This window comes from Thunnus thynnus, chromosome 12, assembly GCF_963924715.1.
Source record: "Thunnus thynnus chromosome 12, fThuThy2.1, whole genome shotgun sequence".
NCBI lineage: Eukaryota > Metazoa > Chordata > Actinopteri > Scombriformes > Scombridae > Thunnus > Thunnus thynnus.
Window position 1 is genome coordinate 8,296,112 of NC_089528.1, and position 22,241 is coordinate 8,318,352.

The 22,241-nt window shown below is 41.1% G+C and overlaps 1 protein-coding gene and 1 long non-coding RNA gene across 4 annotated transcripts; one reads left to right on the plus strand and one right to left on the minus strand.

The window, feature by feature from the left end:
• Nucleotides 1-5,174: 5,174 nt before the first annotated feature.
• LOC137193762 (uncharacterized) lies at nt 5,175-7,325 on the minus strand. Of its 2 annotated transcripts, none has more exons than XR_010930889.1 (3): nt 6,888-7,325; nt 5,535-5,647; nt 5,175-5,301 (listed from the first exon to the last, which is right to left on the minus strand). It is a non-coding gene; the product is annotated as an uncharacterized lncRNA (long non-coding RNA). The 2 variants fall into 2 exon arrangements; XR_010930890.1 differs by lacking the exon at nt 6,888-7,325 and adding an exon at nt 6,027-6,204.
• On the plus strand, nt 6,391-21,883 carry col6a2 (collagen, type VI, alpha 2). Of its 2 annotated transcripts, XM_067605117.1 has the most exons (32): nt 6,394-6,594; nt 8,928-9,019; nt 9,179-9,279; nt 9,431-9,574; nt 11,087-11,449; nt 11,534-11,554; nt 12,566-12,631; nt 12,734-12,832; nt 12,941-12,967; nt 13,133-13,159; nt 13,272-13,316; nt 13,536-13,589; nt 13,680-13,742; nt 13,817-13,879; nt 14,021-14,074; nt 14,158-14,193; nt 14,275-14,337; nt 14,483-14,545; nt 14,661-14,723; nt 14,807-14,869; nt 14,973-15,023; nt 15,104-15,202; nt 15,312-15,374; nt 15,552-15,587; nt 15,685-15,730; nt 15,816-15,968; nt 16,079-16,173; nt 17,047-17,228; nt 17,336-17,514; nt 17,617-17,655; nt 19,885-20,228; nt 20,899-21,883. In XM_067605117.1, the coding sequence occupies exons 2-32, from the start codon at nt 8,944-8,946 to the stop codon at nt 21,160-21,162; spliced, it is 3,042 nt and encodes a 1,013-aa protein (XP_067461218.1). In that variant the 5' UTR covers nt 6,394-6,594; nt 8,928-8,943; the 3' UTR covers nt 21,163-21,883. The 2 variants fall into 2 exon arrangements, with proteins under 2 accessions (XP_067461219.1, XP_067461218.1); XM_067605118.1 differs by lacking the exons at nt 19,885-20,228; nt 20,899-21,883 and adding an exon at nt 18,410-19,688 and having other exon boundaries at nt 6,391-6,594.
• The last annotated feature ends 358 nt before the right edge of the window (nt 21,884-22,241 follow it).

Consider the following 22,241-nt stretch of genomic DNA (forward strand, 5'->3'; position numbering starts at 1 on the left):
TCACCCTAAAATTAATGATTTACGTTATAGGGACTTGCTTTTTGTCTATGGAGGGTTTTAAAGGCCGAAACTAAATATATAAATACATAAATAATTATATAAATTAATGCTTAATAAATACATAATTACATACAAATGCTTAAATAAATGAATAAATAAATAATTATGTAATTTAATGCTTAATTGTCACCATAAATCACAAATTGATGTCTAAAATGTCTAAAAACAACTAGACCTATGTTACATATTTTGTTGAGTTGTGCACTTACATTATCCCAAATGTTTCCAACAATTTTCAGAGAAATCCATAATTTTAATCAAGATAATGGTCCATTTCATTCAGACGCCTGTCAATGGCGTCATACCCCTCTACCAAAGTGTATATGTCCACAAGATGTACGTGTCTGCGTTGTGGTTGTCTGCCACAATTGCTTCTACCAAAGAGTATACACATACAAGATAATACATCGGCATTGTGGTTGTCTGCCAGAAACTCATAAATTGACTTTTATTCAGTTTTAAGCCACATTTTTATGATAAACTTTTTAGTTCTTGGTCATTTTTAACCATATCTCTTCACTAGATGAAGGATTTTAGTCATCGGACATCTGGATCTTAAGTTATCAGAGAAACATGTTGAGTAAACGTTAGCAGAAGCAAGGCTAGCAGCCCCTCCTTACATCCTGTGTCTGCCAAACAGAGTCAGAGAAACACTGATTTTTTATGTGAAACTGCTTTATTCAGTGTTTTTACCTGTTTTAATCACCTGGTCTGTTTGTTCTGGAGAGGTGGAGACCTTTGCGGACGATTCGGGTCCCGGTAAAAACATGCTGAACAATGAATACTGAAGTAATCCTAAACCGGAGAAGCTGGTTGTTTAACAATGAAGACAACAAACTCCCATGATCCAACAATACTTCACAACTCCATCAAACTCCATCTTTTGTTACTGTTTTGATTGAGAGACCCCTAGTGACAGAAATAACATATTGTGCATTTAAATGAGACGTTAAATATATAAATGTCAACTTCATCCATCAAAAGTCAGGGGGCGGGTTAAAGCCTCTGATTGGTGAATGAACAGTATTACAGGCCCAGCAGGATCATGAATACAGCTTCATTAATTTCTGTGTCAGTCAGGGACGATATTATTCCAATTCGTTGAGCAAAGCCTTCAATCTGATCTAAAAAAGCACAGGAATTGGCATTTGCCTCCATCTGTTCTGCTACAGCCAATATATCTACCATTGTAGCATGCAAGATTTCATTAAGATCTGTGCTGGGTGCTGCCATCTTGAATTAGGCAAAAGCAGTAGATTCAAGTTCAACCACCAATCGCAGGGCAGGATCCACCCCTGACTTTTAATGGGTGAAGTTGAAATATTTATTTAATTTCGCTGCAGCAAGTTACACGACGGATAAATAAAAGTATATATAAATAAAATTATAAATAGATAAATGTGTGAATAAATGAATTAATAAATAAATTAATATACAAATGAATAAATAAATATACAAATAAATGTAACATTTATATATTTAATGTCTCATTTAATTTGTGATTTATTTATTTGTTCATGGTGACAATTAAGCATTAAATTATATAATTATTCATTCATTTATTTAAGCATTATTTATATAATTATTCATGTATTTATATATTTAGTTTCAGCCCTTAAATCCCTCTATATTTGTCCACAAAAGGGAGGCGAGTCCATAAAGACTGCAAGCTGAGGGGAAACCATTAGCTTGACTCTCTCCAAATTAAAGAACTATAGGCCTACCTACAGTACCTTTAAAGCTCACTAATTAACACATATCTCATTTGTTTAAAATGAACAAATGTAAAAATGAAAAGTAGTGGTTTTGTGGTTAGGGAGTTACTTACGGAACAATTTCTTGTAGTATTGTTGAACTTTGGAGTGAGCCTGGCTAGGTTTTTCCCTCTGCTTCCATTCTTTATGCTAAACTAATCTAATCTACTCCCAGCTCTAGCTCTTGACAAAAACTGTATTTCAAAATATCAAACATTCCTTTAAAGGATTTTCCCCTTTTTTGAACAATAATAACATTTTATTCTCTAACTTTGTTACTGAGAACTGTGATGCTGTGACATATGCTGCAAGTCCAACAGGGCAACTGATATTGGTTGTAAAATTAGACAGGTTTACCAAATTTATTTGAAAGAGAAATGAAGGCAAACCTTAAAAACTATACCAACCCTCTGTCTATTGGAGATGTGCACCAGATTTTGCAGGCGGATCCAGTTCTGCCAAGTACTTTTTAGCTATGTGTGTAGCGGTGTGGTTCAATGGATGGCAATGTTGGTCAGCCAGCCCATCACTTCGTCCAGACTGAAATATCTCAACAACTGATAAATTGCTATGAAAGTTTGTACAGACATTCATGGTCTCCAGAAAACAAATCATGATCACTTTGGTGACTTTTCCTCTTGCACCACCAAGCTGATATTTTTGTAACTGTTGGATGGATTTCCATGAAATTGGCACAGACATTCATGTCATCCTCAGGCTGAATTGGTGATCCTCTAATTTTTCATCTAACGCCACCATCAGGCCAAAGTTTTATTTGTCCAATACTTTGGTTTATGACTAAATACCTACAAAACTAATGATATTCCCATCATGCTTGGCTATACTTTGTGTTTAGTCCTAATTAGCAAACGTTAGCATGATAACATTGTCATTGTGAGTATGTTAGCATGCCAATGTTAGCATTTAGCTTAAAACACTATAGTGACTGTCTACACAGCTGTAGACTAGTCTTTTTACATATAATCGGACGTATAAAGCACATGACACCATTCGTGGTCTCTCTTTGTTTAATCACTTCAAATGTGTTTTTACAACCTCAGTCTCAGTTATGAGCTATGGTAACATTTTATTCACCAACAGTGCTTAGAGCTGGGATGCAGTGACATTGCTACAAAGGGGAAAAAAAGAGAAAATGGATGCATATCTTAAAACTGCTAGTTCAGTCTGTCTGTTGTAAACATCCACTAGATTTTTACGCTGGATTTTGACCTGCTGTATTAGTTGTGTGCACAGTTTTTGGCCATGCTTGCATTGTGGCTCAAGGGATGGCAATGTCAGTTGGCCGATTGGTCCATCACTTTGGTCCGGAGTGAAATGATGAAAGATGGGGACCATTGTCAACATCAGCATGTTAGAACTGTCATTGTGAGTATCATGCCATGGTGATGTAAGTATTTACCTCAGTAAGGGGGAAACTGAAAAAAGAAACAGAATACTTCTTTAACTACACACTGATTCTGTGTCATCTTTGGGTACAGCAGAGTGACACAGTGTAGTGGACAGACTGTCCCCTAAACAGATGTCTAAGCTAATGTGTCTGCAAGCATGTGCCTGCCAAGGTGCCCTTGAGCAAAACACCAAATCTCTACCATCTCCAAGGCTGCTGTGCTGCAGCAGGGCTTGATCTTTGACCTCCCGTCAAAGGAGTTCAAGAAAGAAAAGAATTCCTCTTTCAGGGGTCAGGGGTGTATCACCAAAGAAATCTTTCTATTGAAATGGTGAAGGTGCAGAAAATTTACAGTAGCCTACATTGACACTCAACTGTTAAATTCTCTTCCCCTTTGTGGCTCAACACATGTTTTATATTAAAACTTAACAGTCAGACTGCTGCAGAATTTCAGTGGAACTGTCTCAGTTTGAGTTACATTCCGGCTTTTTTTCCTGTGGTCCTGATTTTGAGCCACTGTTTTGATTTTCGCTGTGTGCATTCTTGTGTGTGTGTGTGTGTGTGCATGTAAATTCACTGTATGCATCTGCACTGTTTTATGCATCTCTTCCTGTGTCGAAGCAGGTTTTGAAGATCCTGAGCCAAAACTGCACTTATCAGAGCGTTCCACAGAGTCCCTGCATGTGTGTGTGTGTGAGTGTGTGTGAGTGTGTGTGTGTACATGTGTATGGGTGTGCCCACTTGTATGGTAATGCATATTTCTGTGCATCATGTACAGTATGTGTGCATGTATATCCATGTGATTTGTGTGTGTGTGTGTGTGTGTGTGTGTGTGTGTGTGTGTGTGTGTGTGTGTGTATGTGTGTGTTTGTGTGTGGGGGACTGTTCCATAGAAATTTGTCTTGGCTCATCTGTAGTTTTTCTGAGACTCAATTTCCTTCTCCCTCCTGCCTTTGGATTGGACCTTTTCGCTATCATTTTACTGTCAGACCTCAGCACAACCTTTTTCCACTGAAATTCACTGGTGGTGACATAAGTTTCCCACCTGGACTCCACCATATGTGCGCGTGATATGTGCGCACGACCGTGTGTTTGTGTTCATGATGCACTGGGGTAATGGCTCCCAGCTGCCTTGTCTGAACAGCAAGCACATCTGGAGAAAAGCAGGGAAAAAGATTCCAAAAAGAAGCAAAAAGAAAAGAAGAACAGAGGAGTAAATGTCTTATCATAAGTTGAATGTAATATCCTGTTTATTTGTTCTTAAATATAGCTTCTCAGCTAAAGAAGTTGCACTGGAAAACATCTGGAAGAACTATATCACTCCCATCCATACACAGTAACAGAGACTAGGACAGCTCCCTTCAACCTCTCTGTAACCTTTGTGTATTTGTGTATGCTGCAGATAACATGAACATGTTGTTAGACTGTGTGCGGATCTGTGCATTTTCATTTCCATTTGCATGCATGTGCTTGATCTGATTTTATGTTTGCTCTGTAGCCTTGTTGGTGCATGTTTGCATATGTATAAGTGAATTGAGCTGTTCTTTATGTGTTTTCTGCAGAACAGTGAGTAAAAAGTTGCAGCGATGTTGGCAGAGTTGAGCTGTTTATGATTCTGGAACTGATTATGCAGAAATCCCCCCAGACTGAGTCGCTCTTTTGGTCCATGTGAAAGAAATAAAGAAAAAAGAATTGACTTGTGTGTGTGTGTGAGAGAGAGAGAGAGAGCAGAGGCTGGTTTACTCTTATTTGGGAGGGAGGTCATTCCGATTCTATGAGTCACACTTTCGAGAGACCAGAACCCCCCACTCGCCTCCATCCCCCGCACCTCCACATCCCTCCATCACATGCACTCACACACACATCGCTCCACTCCTCTCTTCTCTTTTTAAGGAAAAAGCCTTCTGTGGCCAAGACAGGGAGACGAGCTTCACACAGTAATAACTCTGGTCAGCAGCTGGACTTCTCCTCCTCCCCTTCTTTTCTCTCTCATCCGCTCCCCTCTTTGGTTGCCTCGACAAAATGCTGACTGTTGTCTCACCTCCAACCACCTCCAGACTGATCGCAACCCCACTTCACCTTCAGATAAAGTTTTAAGTGTGAGGGATCAAAAAAATTGTGCAAGACTTGCTTGTACAAATACATTTGTATAACAGCAAAAGATTGATGAGGTGAAAAATGATAGATTCTGGTTCCCAAGTTTAGTTGGAAACCTCCATCTGAAAGCTCATTTGATGTGATACTCTTAAACTAAAGATATGGTTTGATTAGTGCCTTCCATTAATATTATGAAAAATATCAGGATTAATCACCTTCCATGACCTCTTCATCTCCAAACTGATTGCGTATTTGTAACGGATGTGGAAAAACCTGTTCCTGACATGGCCTCCTGTGTTCTGAGCTGGATAACACATTACTGGCAGCTCTGCAGGACACATCAGAAAATTCATGCAAATTGAAATGGCGCAGCCAGTGTTGCTGCAGCTGCTGCAACCAACATGCAATCATCAACAATGACATGAAATGACACAAGCTTTACATGTACAGTATGATGTTTACTGACACGGTAAATCCTCTAAAAGGGGAGACCTCCCACCATGTCCAAAAACACTTGAACACACACAAATGGGTAAATGAGTGTGCACCCACACACACACACCTAATGTTTATACCGAATGTAAACTCCTCTCACTTGGCCTAATTGCAACCAGACCACCAGATACAACAGAGGGGTGTATGTGTGTGTTTATGAGTATGGGGGGTTAAGTCTGCTCTTTATCCTGTTTTATTTCATTCTGACTCACCACATGTATGAGATTAGCTGTGAAAACCTCCCAAATGCTCTATTTCAGGGACATGAAAGCTCAGCGGGTCCCCAGGGTTGGACCATATGTTATGCTGAGGGCCACATCCATAATGTTTTCATATCTCTTGATGCTAAACGGACATTACAATCAGTTTGTGGAGTTTAATGCGTCTTTGAAAGGGGAATCTCTTCAAAACTCCAACTGCACTTTGGTATTTCACTGGCGCATTGCAGTTAACACTGGCACAATAGGCCACGGGTACACGCGCGCGCGCACACACGGGTTCCTGCGGAGCCACGGCGCCTCCAAGTGGTCAACAGCGGGCACTGGGGTGCGCCGTGCGCGTACAGGAGGAGGGATCAGAGATTGTCGCTGGGGCTGGACCGGGACAGGAGAGCGAACGGACGGCTCTTCTGCGGGAAGTAAACGCGCATCCAGGGCTTTATTTCCCATTTTCTCATCCCTTGTCCCTCTTTTCTTTCTCGGCTTTCCCTCCTGCTGAGATGAGGAAATAATCAACTGAGGATCAGCTGCTCACAAAGTTTTGAAGTTGGAAAGAGTTCGGGTAAGCAGCACTTTTTCACACAACAATGTGCCTCTCTCCCTTTCCCAGTTTGTCTCTGTGTATTTCTGTCCGTCTTGCTCTGTGTCTTTACGTATCTTAAACCTTAAACTCTAATGAAAGGGAATTATGGTGATTTGTCAGTCAAAACCAAATTTGTCTACTACACGAACAAATTTTGGATACGCAACTTCTTTGAAATCCACAAACTACGTGTTTTGGAAAAAATCTGAAGGATAGCACGGGCTCTATCGGTAGTGTTGTTATCTCTGCATATTTGTTTGCATGATAATTACCCGTGCATTGATGAAAAGCTATGAGGACTCCCACTTACTCTCCTGGCCTGGACAGTGGGAGAGGAGTGGTAACATCTGCAGGAGTGACTCCGCTAGAGGGAGCCACAGCAAAGCGCGTGGCTGACGGTCTGTCGGTTGGTGGGAACATTGGAAATGATTGGATTCAATTTATTTATATAGCACCAAATCTCAACAGAAGTTACTTGGGGCACTTTTCACATAGAGCAGTTCTGGACCGAACTCTTTAATTTACAGAGACCCATTATTCTCCCATTAGCAAGCACTTGGCCACAGCAGCAAGGAAAAACTCCCCTTCAATGGGAAGAAACCTCAAACAGAATCAGGCTCTAGGTGGGCGGCCGTCTGTCTTGACAGCTTGGGTTAAGAGAGAAAGAAGGAGGGGAGAGACACACACAGAGAGAACCACAGCAACACCAATAACAACAACAACAAAAACAAAAACAACAATAATAATAATAATAATAATAGAAATATGTCTAATAATAATGATAGTAGGCGTGGGCGTCAAGCAGGACCATGGCAGTCATGGTCCGTGGAAGATTCATCCATGATCCATAGAAGGCTTGTGAGAAATGAGACGGCCTACAAATGGCAATTCTGATGGTATTGTTTATCTGAGTAATAGGATTTTAAAAAGCTTTCAACAGGAATATTGTAATTCTACTGAGTTTTCACGTTTTATTAACTTTTTTTAAATCTCAGAATTTTAAGACAAATTACTCGACTAGTAAAAAGGCATTTAATGATAGAAAATTTTACTTTCCTTGGAAGATTTTTCTGATGCAGTATACTGCAGGGGCATTGGTTGGCACATGGTCAAATGCAGGACTTGTGCTGATTTGAAATCTCTGGAGGTGATGTAGAGTGATGGATAGACACTAAACCAACTGTAGACTTTGTTCACTGCATGTGAGAGCAGTCAGCTGCTCTCAGAAGGTCCTCCCTTTACTGTCAGCCAGTAGGGCTGAATTATCAATGGCAGGCAAAGAGGGTAGTTTTGCCTGTGGTAACTTGGTTAATTACAAATTTGTGTGTCTTATCAAAATTTATATTACACATAATCATACGTAAATTTGTAATAAACAGTTATAATAGGGGCTTTACACATGGGTTAATTCTGCCAATGACAGCATTTTGTGAGGAAGGAAAAGCCAATGGAGGGCAGCAAACTAAGGCATTGTGATATCTTGTGGTTTAAAACCATAACCGTGATGCTTACTGTATTCAATCAGCTGCCTGCTCTCTGCTGCCCAAATGCAACAAGAGTTTGCTCATTTTAATGTCATCGCCAGAAGTAAAGTTTGTATGACTTCTCCATGATTTGAAAGGATGAGGCGCTCTGTTTACATAAGATAATTAGTTCCTTTAATACATTTCATGTTAGTCTTGGACTCACAAGTTCCATTTGGTCAAACTGTGTAACATAGTCAACTAAATCCTCAGGTCTGTATAGACCCAGTGAATCATGATCAGTGTAGTCTCACCCATGTTGAGACTACATTATTTGCTACATTATTAGTCCATGATGGTGCAAATGTAGCCTATGTTGAGATCATTCACTTGTAGCTCCTGCTGTTCTCATTTCCATCATTTAAACCAAAAAAGAAGAGCCATGTTCAGCTCATGTGATGCTTTCAAACCCATTACATAACTCTGAAGCCGACATTTTGTCTCACTGGCAACACTCGGTGTTGTTCATATTAATACCAGGTGCAGAATCTAAATGGAGAAGCGAGTTGAATTACTTTGGGAATCATGTTGGCAAGTCAACACTACATGAAAAAATCATGTAGTATGCAGAATGATAAGGAAAATCTTTACATTAGGCTACACTAGACAGGCTATTACAATGCTTGTTATTTAAAATAATATGTCTTTCCATTTCCTTGACTTTGTGTCTTTCCTTTTTCATCTTTTACATTTTCTATGAGTTCACCATCTTCACTTTAATGGTTTTAAGAGAGAAAGACGCAATCAAAGAGAGTTGGCTAAGGTGTGTGTCTTGTGTCTATGTATCAGACAGGAGAAGAGGAAGATGCTGGGGTTAGAGGTCATCGTGCTCTGTCTTCTTTTTGGAGCCCTTACTCATGGACAGACAACAGAGTGTGGCAGTGAGTGCCCTGACACTGAACCCTGAACAGCCACATGTCATGTTTTAAATCTTAACACAGCTTCAGTGACATACAACATGGAACATTTCCTCTTGCCTACATGAATGCAATGCAATTTTCCATGGAAGTTTTATATGTGGATCTTTGTGTTCCCTCCAGAGAAGAATGAATGCGCCATAGACGTGTACTTCACCATAGACACATCTGAGACCATTGCCCTGCAGGAGCCACCTGCTGGAGCGTTGGTGAAGAGCATCAAGGTTACTTGTTTATCTGCAACTTTATCATTTAAACCTCTACACAAAATAGCACCATTCTGTCATGTCATCCTTTCTGAATGACAGCTGACCAAGTCGGCTGTAGCAGTCACGTTGTGTAATGTGTTGTGTGTTGTTGTTGTTGTTGTTGTAGACCTTCACTGAGCAGTTTGCAGATCGTTTAGAAGATGCTGACTACAGAGGTGCTATACAGATCAAGTGGAAGATCGGTGGACTGCACTTCTCCCAGACAAGGGAAGTTTTCAGCACCATCGGATCAAAGACTGATTTCATCAATGTAAGTCTCACACACACACACACACAAACACACACACACACACACACACACACACACACAAATACATGTATGTCACAGATACCTTCAAATGAAAGGTTAATATAGTTTGTACAAATTTCTTTCAAGAGGTTAAGTGTTTGATAACTTTGACCTTTATCCTCAAAATTAGGTGTAAATGCTAATAAGTGAATGCTAATGCCTTGTTTGAACTGTAATGCTCAGAAATCAAATGTGCCATATCTTGAATGGTGGATGGAGATTTCCTACCAGTGACCTCACCCATCAAGAGTTTCCCATGGAAAGGAAAGGACAAATTTGTTGAAAGCATTGTCACCCTTTTCCCCTTTGCTGCCCCACTAATTACTGATAACATGGGTGTTTTTTAGCTTAGCACACACTTATGAACGCTTATGACAACCAGGGCCAGATAAATCTGCTCTGGGGGACCTAGGGCAAAAATCAGCTGTTGGCCCACACAAACCTCCAATGCTCCCACCCCATGGTTCCCAATTTATTGGTTGAGTATTTGCAAATGTATTAAAATATGCACCATGTAAGCATGCTATCAACTGAAATACTAAAGTGAAAGAAGGTGAAGAAGGTTTTTGTAACTGTGTACTGCAGAGAAAAAACTGCTGGTAACTGCATGATGGACATGATGTATGGGAAAGTCCTTGTGGCTGAGTGGTTTAAAACATGTACTGTATAACTGCAAAATTCCTGATTTGATTCTATATAGGGACTTTTATTGCAGTTGTCTTCCACAATTTTGTCTTTCGCTTTTCACTGTCAATAAAGGTAAAATATCCCCAAAAACTCATAGACAGAAAATAAACCACACAGAGAAAAATATGTTGCTCATGTCAATGTTAATAAAATCTTATACATAGTTCACATAGTTCAGTACATAGTTCAACATTTTTGGAAATATACTTTTGGGCTCTTTGGTATAGTAACATGAGAAGGCAGATACCACTCTTATAGCTGTCTGTTAAACATGAAGCTACGGCGAACAGATGATTAGCTTAGCATAAAGACCAGAAACAGAGGGAAAATGCCAGCCTGGCTCTGTCCAAAAGTAACAAAATATGACTACAAGCACCTCTAAAGCTCACTGATTAACTTTTTCTTGTTTGTTTAATCTGTTAAAAAAAACAACAAAGGATAAAAAAACAATTTGCAGATTAAAGGGGTTATGTGCCCTATGTATAGCAGTTACCTGTAACTTCCTGGAGTCTCTTCTGGTTGCCTGGTAACTGCTCAAGAAATAGTATCCCCCTCTAAAACGGCAAATTGACGTTTTTACACTTTGCAAAGATTAAACAAATGAGATATGAGATCATTAGTGAGGTTTAGAGGTGTCTTTTTGCTAAGCTAAGCTAATCAGCTTCTTGTGGTTGCTTCATATTTACGCTACAGACACAAGTGCCACTAAGGGTCTGAGTGATTACGTGCTTTGCCCAGTTGGTAATCTAGGCTTGAACAACAAGTCACACTTGTCACTGTTTCCAGGGTCTCAGAAATATCAATTACCTGGGTAAGGGCACCTACATCGACTGCGCCATCACCAACATGACCCATGAAATGCTGCGCTCGCCTTCAGACCCCAAGGTCCTCCGATTTGCAGTGGTCATCACCGATGGCCACGTCACTGGAAACCCATGCGGGGGTATCAAAGTGGCAGCAGAAAAGGCACGCGACGAGGGCATCCGCATTTTTGTTGTGGCAGCATCCAAGAACGTTGATGAGACGGGGCTGAGGGAGATCGCCAACTCTCCAGCGTCAGTCTACAGGAGGGACTTCATGGCTGTGGATCTGAGCCAGGGCAGAGCCGACATACATCTCGAAACAATTAACCGTATCATCAAGACCATGGTAACACACAAAAACATATACAGAGACACATAGAAACATGTTACTGACTCTTCTCCTTACACCTTGTTTATTTTGTTTTCACAGGAACATCTGGCATATACGGAGGTAAAATGGAAGACAGACATTATGATCAGAGGTTTCTTGAAAACCGATTTTTCAGACTGTCATCACCGACTTTTCTTTTCATTTCTTTTTTTAAATTCTCTTTTTATTGAGATAGATATTCACATATCCACCAAACATTATGTCGTCTCTCATACATTTTTCTTTTTTTTAAACATGAAAAATATCCAAAAATTTAGGTACCAAGCGGCAAACTCTAGGGCTGAAAAATGAAGCCAATGTGGAGGTGCAAAAAACTGCAGTTCCTCAAATGGCCACTTGAGGCTGGCTCCAAAAGCGAGTCAATCCCCATAGACTCTCATGTTAAAATGCCCAACTTTACAGCAGAAATACACACCTTTACAGCCTGGTACATAAACGTTTATAGCTAATTTCCCCTTTCGTGACAACTATATGGAGGGTGAATTTTTTTTTAACTCACACATTTAAATTTTATTTAGCCGTAAAGTTATACATAATTAAGGACAGTCTTAGGTATCCCTGTCTTCAACCATTTTCTAGTTATAGTTTTTTTTACTTGCAATTAAAATGATCCTGAACATATGTTTGTCTCCAAATCTTGTAAGTCCTATCTTCGTTTTCTCCAAGTATAATACCTCAACTGTAAGTGGAAATTCTACCCTCAGTCTTTTCTTCATACATTTCTTTAGCTCCTGCCAATAAAGGCTAAAAGAGGGGCAATCCCAGAAGAGATGCAAGTGATCGGCTTTATTTGCTCTGCATAATCTCCAACACCTTGTATCTTGATTTTTTTTCTGTGTCGGTATTATAAAAAATCTTCTGATATTTTTCCATCCGTATTCTCTCCAAGATAAGGAGCAAGTTGTTTTCCACTGTTGCTCATTAATCTCTTCCCATTCGTCCACTGATAACACTATGTTAGCCTCTTTCCCCCACTTCTCTTTTATATATATATTGTATCATTTCCTTTTAGATTTCCCACTCCTATATATAATTTCGAGATTAACTTTCCTCTCACTTCTTTTATAACAGTGTTACAGTGTGTCCTGTCTGGAAACACAAGGGCCTCCCGGTCCAAAAGGTCACAGAGGACAAAAAGTGAGCTTCACACACACACACACACACACACACTTTGAATTTTTACACTATAGTCACTTTCCTCCTCACACATGTTTTGTCCTTTTAACTCGTTGACTGCAGGGAGCTAAAGGAGACAATGGCGATCCAGGCCTGAAAGGAGAAAGAGGTCGCCCAGGAGACCCTGGTATTGAGGGTCCCATCGGTCAGCCTGGTGTCAAAGTAAGACGCCACACTTCCACCTACCCATCATTCTTTGCAGTGCAACAAATATTCATTTTGTTTGTGGCATTATTATAATGAACAATTTCCCTTTTTCCTTCTTTGTAGGGAGAACCGGGTCTTAAAGGCGAGAAGGTGAGGTATCTATTTGCGTTTGTTTGTCTATGAATAACTCTGTTGAGATGGTGAGATTTTGAATACTTACTATTTTAGGTTAATTAAAATCTGGTGTGAATCTGTTATGGATAAGCAGTGATTAATCATACATGGATTGACCATTAATCTTCTGTCTACCCACAGGGAGAGATTGGAACTCAAGGAAAAAAGGTAAATCATTTTCTATTTTTGATGATGAATTATGAAACCCAATCTCTCAATCATTGCTCATTTTTTAATGTGATTGGTCATTTAACCAATTGTCTCTTCTCTTTGTCATCAGGGTGTGTCTGGTATCCCAGGACGCAATGGGACAGATGGACAGAAGGTAGGAACCATATGAAACAGAAATTCAAGGACCAGGTTCAGTTTAGGGAACAAAATGCCAGCTAATCCTTACTTAAGCTGATTCTATTTCGTAAATTTCAGGTAGCAGATGTCTGATTTTGAAGTGAAGCTCTAGTTGTATTGTTACATACTGGACTTCACTGTCATGGGACACTCTTCTTTCGTGATTACATTTTTTTCTTTGCCTTCTTCATCACAGGGTAAAATTGGACGGATCGGTGCTCCTGGCTGCAAAGGAGACCCAGGCGACAGAGTAGGACATTGAACTCATATTAACATAATGAACACATCCATATTTAAGTGTGTTATGGCCTCTTTAAAATATGTTTTTGATGCTTTCCAGGGTCCCGATGGTCACCCTGGAGACGTTGGTGAACGTGGTCTCCCTGGATCTGAGGGACAAAAGGTATACAGTCTAGCCTCTGCTTCCACAATCCATCATCTATCCAATCTGTGGTTAAACTCTCTATTTGCCTGTAGGGAGATCCAGGACGCTCTGGAAAATCCGGTCCCCCTGGCCCATCTGGAGAGCCTGGACCAAAGGTAAACCAGAATATTTTGCATTGTACAGCTGATCCAAATAACAGATACTCAGGGATAGCTGCTCTTTGTTTGCGCACAGTGGTAGGTTGGAGGTGTTGGAGGTGTAGGTAAAAAGGCTAACCTCTGGTGCGTCTTCCACAGGGAGAGAGCGGAAGTCCCGGATCACCTGGCCTCCCTGGAGAAAAAGGAACCCCAGTAAGACTCATCATCACAGGCAGACATAAACACACACTCACTCACATGCATCAAGTGCTTCACCTATGTGTTGTGTTTCTTAGGGAACCTCAGGACGTCCAGGAGCCAGAGGAGAGCCAGTAAGAACATTAGATTCACCCATAACCCAATATTCTGTCTTTCTCTGTTTTTGTGGTTTTCTAATGGTTTTTATGTTCTAGGGGAGAAGAGGAGACTACGGACCAAAGGGTGGTCAAGGGCCAGATGGAGTTAAGGGAGAAAAGGTCTGACTTCATGTACTCAATCAGACAAGTGTGATGAATTTCTGTATTATGAACTCTTTTCCTAGGCCCCTACCAAGCATGTTTCATTTTAACACATTATTCCACCGCTAGGGGGCTCATTACTGGATTATACTGTATGTTTCAGGGTGAAATGGGGCCAGAGGGCGCGAGAGGACTTCCAGGTGAATCAGGAAACAAAGGAACAAAGGTGAGGAGAGCTGTTTTAACTATAATTTGTATATGTTCCTATGGATGAACACCATACACTCTTTAATCCATTTTAATCCACTGCACCTGTCTTCAACTTTCTCTACTCTGAACAGGGAGACAATGGTATGCCAGGCCCCAGAGGACCACCAGGGGCACCAGGAGAGCTTGGGAAAAATGTAGGTCAAACATTTCAAAAAGTGCCTTAAACATTAATTAGCTCGTTGTAAAATTAGCTAAATTAACACTGTTGGCATTGTAGGGTACCAGAGGTGACCCTGGTGATGCTGGGCCAAGAGGAGATCCTGGACCGCTTGGACCAAAGGTGAGTATCTGTGTGTTAGCTTCTGCCTTCATCTGTTTATAGATCTCTAGCTTGTGTGGTGCTGCAGTTCTGTATCTTGACTGTTTCTTTCATCTCTGCTCAGGGAGACCCTGGAAGACCTGGCTTCAGCTACCCTGGACCAAGAGGACCATCGGTAACGTACACATGCATTCATTCTCCTTACATTTGCTAGCTGGCACTCAGCTGACAGAATCTTCCTCTGCTGTTGTGTAGGGTGAAAGAGGCGAGAAGGGCAATCGTGGACCTCGCGGCAGCAGGGGGGACTGTGGTCAAAAGGGTGAAGGTGGAGATTCAGGAACTCCAGGAGAGGCAGTAAGTAACTCTTTGTAGTTGGATGCACGCTGTTGCTGAAGCAAAAAAGGTGTTTGTATATTGAAGTTTCACACCGTTAATTTCTCTTACAACATTTCGCTTACAACAGGGTGACCCAGGGTCTCAGGGTGAACCTGGACTTAGAGGACCGAGAGGAGAGATCGGGCGTGACGTAAGTATACAAAAACTCAATAATTCCACATACAGGAGCTTTCCTCGTTACTGACATAGTGCAGATGAAGCAGACTTGTTAAAAATCCAGTTGTAGCCAAGTAGGACAAGCTAACCATAGCTGTCGGGACATAAACAAGGAGGCGGGATGTGACTTTGTGTTGTCTCTTCTCTACAGGGAGATCCTGGCCCAGAGGGAGATCCCGGCCTCACTGTAAGAACATTTCATCTAACTGTTGTTTGATCACATCAACTGAAACATATAGTGGATGTGAAAGTATAGCTATGGTATTGTTTGTTTCTTCCTGCAGGAATGTGATGTCATGAACTACATCAGGGAAACATGTGGCTGCTGTGGTGAGTTACTGTTGTGTTGCCATCCATGATCCAAACAGGCTCCAATGGGCTGTCAGATCCTCACAGTCTGTGTTTTTGTCTGTAGACTGTGAGAAACGGTGCGGAGCCCTGGACATTGTGTTTGTGATTGACAGCTCAGAGTCAGTGGGTCTGACCAACTTCACGCTGGAGAAGAACTTTGTCATCAATACCATCAACAGACTGGGATCCCTTGCCAAAGACCCCCAGTCAGAGACAGGTACACAAGCATTTTTGTGTACCTTACATGATTTCAGATTTAGTCTGAGCAATGTCAAAAAAAGTCACAAAATGGCTATCAACATCAGCATGTGTTGGTTGTGTTCCCAGGCACAAGGGTGGGAGTTGTTCAGTACAGTCACAGTGGAACCTTCCAGGCCATCCAGCTCAACGACCCCAAGATTGATTCACTGTCTGCTTTCAAGGTCTCACGCACACACACACACAGACATGAACACATATGCAAACTGCTTTGAAGTTTATTTTTAGGGTGTAGCACAAAATGTTTTTTTGTCCAGATGTTTCTTAATCAATCAGGGCTGATGTGCTGGTAAACATTTCACATGGTTGCACTTGGCGATATGTTTTTTGTTAAGATGAAATTTACATTGTAGCTTATTTTGGCACTGGACGCATACTCTGTCCTGCTGCTGTTAATACTCACTAAGCACAAAATGTGTTAATCCGTCACTGAAAATAGTCTCAAAAAAATGCACTATTTACTCCTGTTTGAGTAACGCTTGCTAAAAACTACAGTGCCCAGCTGACTTAAGTTAACTTTTTACAGTAGTTCAAATCTCTATTAGTTAAATTTAGTAACTTACATCGTTGTAATTAGCATAATTACTTTGAGAAGATGTCTCCATGTTGACCACACTCACAATATGTGATGGCCATTTTGAACACTCCAATGGGAAACCTGAAGGAGCCCAACTGCACTAATGCTAATATACTAATCGTGCTATCTTGCTGGACATAGTATACAAAGATTTATGTTTTAATAGATTCCCTTTAAAAAAAAATCATTTATGAGTTAAAGGTTTTATTTATACAGTGTATGGTAGACAGTATATGGTAATTTTACCTCCGCAGTGTCCCCTATCACGACTGCAGTCTTTTTGCACACAACTATTCCAAGTGTTCAAAATGGCCACTGTGTGACTTAAATTATATAAACTACGAACACCCGTGTTGAAATGATAGAATCCCCTTTCTCTGCTCCCACGTTCAGTACTCACATCACATCATGTACCACAGTGCATACACATCAATCACATGCCATCTCCTGCATTATTCAGGACGCAGTGAAGCGCTTGGAGTGGATTGCTGGAGGAACGTGGACTCCATCTGCTCTGAAGTTCGCCTACGACAATCTGATCAGGGACAGCCGCAGAGCCAAAGCCAACGTCACTGTGGTGGTCATTACTGACGGACGCTTCGACCCCAGAGATGATGACACGCTGCTCACCTACCTCTGCAGGTGCCGACACTGGGGCTGCTCAGATATTTAGAATGAGCATTTATGTAAAAGAAAAGTTTTAGCTTATTGTTTATTTGTGTTTTATGTGCACTTATGTATGTGAGCAGTGCTCCCAATGTTGATGTGAGTGCCATCGGTATTGGAGACATGTTTGACCAGATTGAGGAGAATGAGAGTCTGAAGAGTATTGCCTGCCAGAAGGACGGCAGGGTGTTGGGCATGAGGCGCTTTGCAGACCTGGTGGCCGAGGAGTTCATTGACAAGATTGAGACCGTGCTCTGCCCAGGTACGCTCACACACATTATATACAGTATGTTTACATAGCAGCAAATGAATACCTGTTTTGGTCTTTGCCCCTGGTCTCTGACATTCTCCTTCTTTGCTTCAGATCCCATTATTGTGTGCCCTGACCTTCCTTGTAAAACAGGTAAGTGTTCAAAACCTTTTGTATCATAAAAGTTTAACTCTCCCTTTTTGTTCTCTTCCAAATTTTTTAAGTTTCAGCATTTAGGCCTGAGTAACCAGCATTATTAAGGCGTCAATATGCTTTAAACAAAGTGCTTGTCAAATCATCAAACTGTGTCTGAAACCCCCTATCACGACATCTTTTTTTGGCAGGTTCATTCCACAATTTTTCTTAACTTTCTGAAACCCACAATCTAACACCCCCACTTCACGCAGCAACTTGCCAGGTGTGCGGTGATGGGAAAGTAGGATTTGAACTTCTCTCTCAGGCTCTCTTTTTTCTTTTTTCATACTTCACTCGACATATGCACAACCACATGCAACAACAAGAGCAAAGACTGTCCAAAAGTATGCAACATTGTCCCCAGTTTGTACGATTCATCACTTCTTGCTCCTCCTTCTAACAACACTTTTGCCTTTGACGACACCTTGTACAAACTAGTTTGTTTGAAGCATACTGACGCCTTCAAGCTATGTCAAGGATTAGATGCGTTGTGGATCAAGCTGAAGTTGAATTATGTCTGTTTTTAACACAGTTGTATAGTAACACCTCCTATGCTATGGTGCGATTAACTCATGTGACAGTAAAACGAATACCTGAGACCAAACATGCCATGTAGCGCAACTCGGTGCACCATCGGCATCTTAGTTGGCTGTGTTGATGCGTCGTGTTTGTGGGAACCCGCCCACAATGTTATTCCGCCCACTTGTTGCAGGAGGGGGCATCACCTCAGGGCATGGCCCCAGGGAGCCACTGGCTGAGGAAGGCAACCCCTCATTGGTCCCTACCTCTTTGGAGGGTGTGGCCAACCTGCTGAACAGCCTGAGCGTCAGCGAGCAGCAGTATGGGGTTGGCGTGGCAACCATGGCGTACACAGCCCAGAGAGCCAAACTCGCCCAGGGAGTGGAGAGGCAGCAGTGGACCCAGCTGTTCATCGACTCCTTCAAACATGTCTATGGAGAAATTATTGGGGACCCAGAGAAAGCCCTAGGACTTTGCTAATGCTAATATGCTAACCATGCTACCTCGCCATTAGAGTTTTTATGGATGCCAATATCTAATGAGCTTACTGCTGGACATAGAATAGATTTTATCAATACTGTGGGCATTTTTTTTTTTGAGGGTGCAATACATACCTGGGCTGATGCAAAAGAATTGCATGATATGAAGCTGGTCCTGTCATAAATTTTTTGTATAGTTACTGTATGTGATGGGCCAAAAGTCAAAACGAGGATTCACGATGCTCTCTCTACTCATTGATTATTTCTGAAATAACATACACGGCGCTGTCTCTCAAAAAATCTTTTTTTGTAATATGATACATATCATTTCTTCCACCTTAGTGGAGAACATTTTCCAATCACACGGAAAGCAGACGTCATCCATTTGTTGGATGCAGGTTCATCTGTAGAGCCATTCATGCTGCTCCTGTGTACAGTGGCTCTTTGATGAAGCCTCATTTCCACTGTGAATCACGGGCTTGCTGAATCACTCTGATGACTTTTTTTCTTCTTTTTTTTTTTGCTGTTTTGCACATATCCATGGTTACGGCCTTTACTTTTTTTTCCTGTGCTCTGTGAATGACTCATGTTGATGAAAAGGCCATTACATGTGGAAAATATCTAGTTTTCTATATATGTCACATTATACTGTATATGAGTTAGAAGATAGTGTATGTGGATGTTTGGTTAATTGACTTGACACTGAGAAGAAGGAACTATTATGTTATAGTCATGTAATTTAAAAAAGGGAGCTTTATAGTGCCAGTAATGGCCTTGATTGGTGCATGTTTTTTTGCATGTGGCTTGGCTTGTAAAATAGGATGACCAGAGGAAAATGACTACAGAGCGGCTTTAACCAAATAAAATGGTATCATGTTAGCTCTGTGACTGCAACTTGCTGATGTGAACTGTTTTTTGTATAAAACTGAAATATATTCAATGTTTTTATGTTGTCCTCTGAAGAACTAAATAAAATGGTAGCGCAAACTAAAACAGTGCTTTCCTGATGAGGCCATGACTGATCCGCAAAGGTTTAGATGAAATCAGACAGCTGGACTGCATCTGGCATGTATGGAAGCACAGCTTGTTACAGTATATGTTGTGCTGGCTTTGACCTCTGAGCATCTGTATTCAAGCTGAAACTCACTGAATATCATGTCTGATCTAAGACTTTATATGTGTGTTTTAGAGCCCGCTGTGGCCAGCTGTGTTCAGCGGCCAGTGGATCTGGTCTTCCTATTGGATGGTTCTGAGAGGATGGGACTGGACAACCACCGTCGGGCCAAAGAGTTCATAGAGAACTTGGCTCGCCGCCTCACTCTGGCCAATGACCAGTCAGACGACAGGAATGCTCGCTTGGCTTTGCTCCAATACGGCAGCTCATCAGAACAGAAGTTGGAGTTCCCTCTCACACACAATCTGACGGTGATCTCTGATTCGCTGGCAGCAGTGAGGTACATGGACTCCTCCTCTGCTCTGGGCAGCGCTATCATCCATGCTGTCAACAATCTGGTTTTTCAATCAGGTTCACAGGTATAAACAAACACACAAAGACACACACACACACACACACATAACATACAAGATTTACTTTTGGACAACCTGCATAGGTTGACATTTTTGAAAATTTGCTCTCTTGCCATGTGTAGGATGAGATGATGCATAAAACTCTCATGTCTGTACAATAAATATGAAGTGACAACCAGCAGCCAGTAAGCACAGCTAGCATGAAGACTGGAAATAAGTTGTAGTTTGTTTAATCCGTACATAAAACAAAGTATAAACATGACAAGTTGCTGTTTTTTATAGACTATCTCTTCTTTGATTCTCTGCTGGTTGCCAGGCAACCTCACGGTGACGACAAGACTCCAGGAAGTCACTGCTCCTAGCCGCATGGCACATAACCTCCCTTAAAACCACCATGTATTGTTTTTACACTTTTACACGTTTTTCAGACAGATTAAACAAACAAGATATAACGTGTTAATTAGTGAGCTTTAAAATTGCTGGTAGGCAGTTATTTTAACCTTTGGACAGAGCCTGGCTAACAGTCATCCCCTGCTTACAGTCTTTATGCTAAGCTAAGCTAATCACCTTCTGGCTCCAGTGTAATGCACAGACACAAGTGTGGTGTCAATCATCTCATCTAATGCTCCCAAAATGTGAAACAATTCCTTTAACATTATATGTGCGTTTGTTGCAGTCACGCTTGGCTCGTCGCAACGCTGAGCTGGCCTTTGTTTTCATCACTGATGGCATCACATCCATGGAGCAGCTGGATGAGGGCGTGTCTGCCATGAGGCGAGCAGAGGGCATTCCCACAGTGATTTCCATGGGAACTGACACCGATGAGGAGGTGCTGCAGAAGGTGTCGCTAGGGGACACGTCTGCCATCTTTAGAGGAGATGACTACAACATGCTGAACAATCCCGCATTCTTTGAGCGCTTTGTCCGCTGGATATGCTAGTGAGGAACTGTAACGCTCTACACCATAGAATTAGAATACATAGAATGAAGGAAGCTACTTCAATGTACACGTAAACATACATAGAGGCAACAATCAAACCATTATCATTACTGGATGTAGGGCACTGAGACAGCTACATATCGTGTTGTTATGGGTAAACAATCATTTACAAAAGCCAAAACTATCAACGTAGGGACAGCAGACACACACACACACACACAGAGACATGCAATATCAACTGTAACTAGTTTGTTCTATTCATTCTAACTCTATGGTCAGCACTCCAAACCAAAGACACTCATAAGTATCCCAGAGGAGAGGTGTATGATTATTGAATGTGTACGAAACAAATTGTAGTCTTTATTCTGTTTTTATTTTGTATTGATTTTCAGTTTGATGAAAAGAGTTTCTTCTTTCTTCACAAAGTCAGTATTAATATTAAAGGTGCTAAAGTAGAAAAAAAGGACAAAGCCATCTGAGTGGTTTTGAGAACTTTTTTACATCATGTTATGCTGTAATTACAGTAGATTGTTCAGGGGACAAAAACAAATAGACACATGTCACGCACAAATGCTCCAAGATCAACCACATAAGATCACACACACACAGACACCTACAGGCACTGTAGTTAACACACACATACATTCACAAATAAAGATAAAACAACCAAATCTGTAAACATGAAGTCCAAATAAAGCCCTAATGTGGTGAACCCAATAAAGTCTTTTGTGTTTGTGGCACAGTATGTGTGATATGTATTTGCTATTGAATCACTGTAACCTAGAGCAGCATTAAGGAAGTGGATGTCCACAATGATTTTTAGTAAAAAATAGAACACTGAAAAGGTTGTATTATTTTGTTGAATAGCACATTATGATTCTCATTGTTGCAGGTAAATTTCCAACTTCCATGACTGTAACTATCTGACACCAAGCAGCTGATTATTTGAGTGGTTTCCATCCATCCAATGCAGTTGAGACCTTTTATAGAAATGCTCCAGTGCTGCAGCAACTACAGGGAAATTATTAACTAATGCTCTTACAAAAATGTGGATGCACTGATCCTGTATGCGGGTCAAG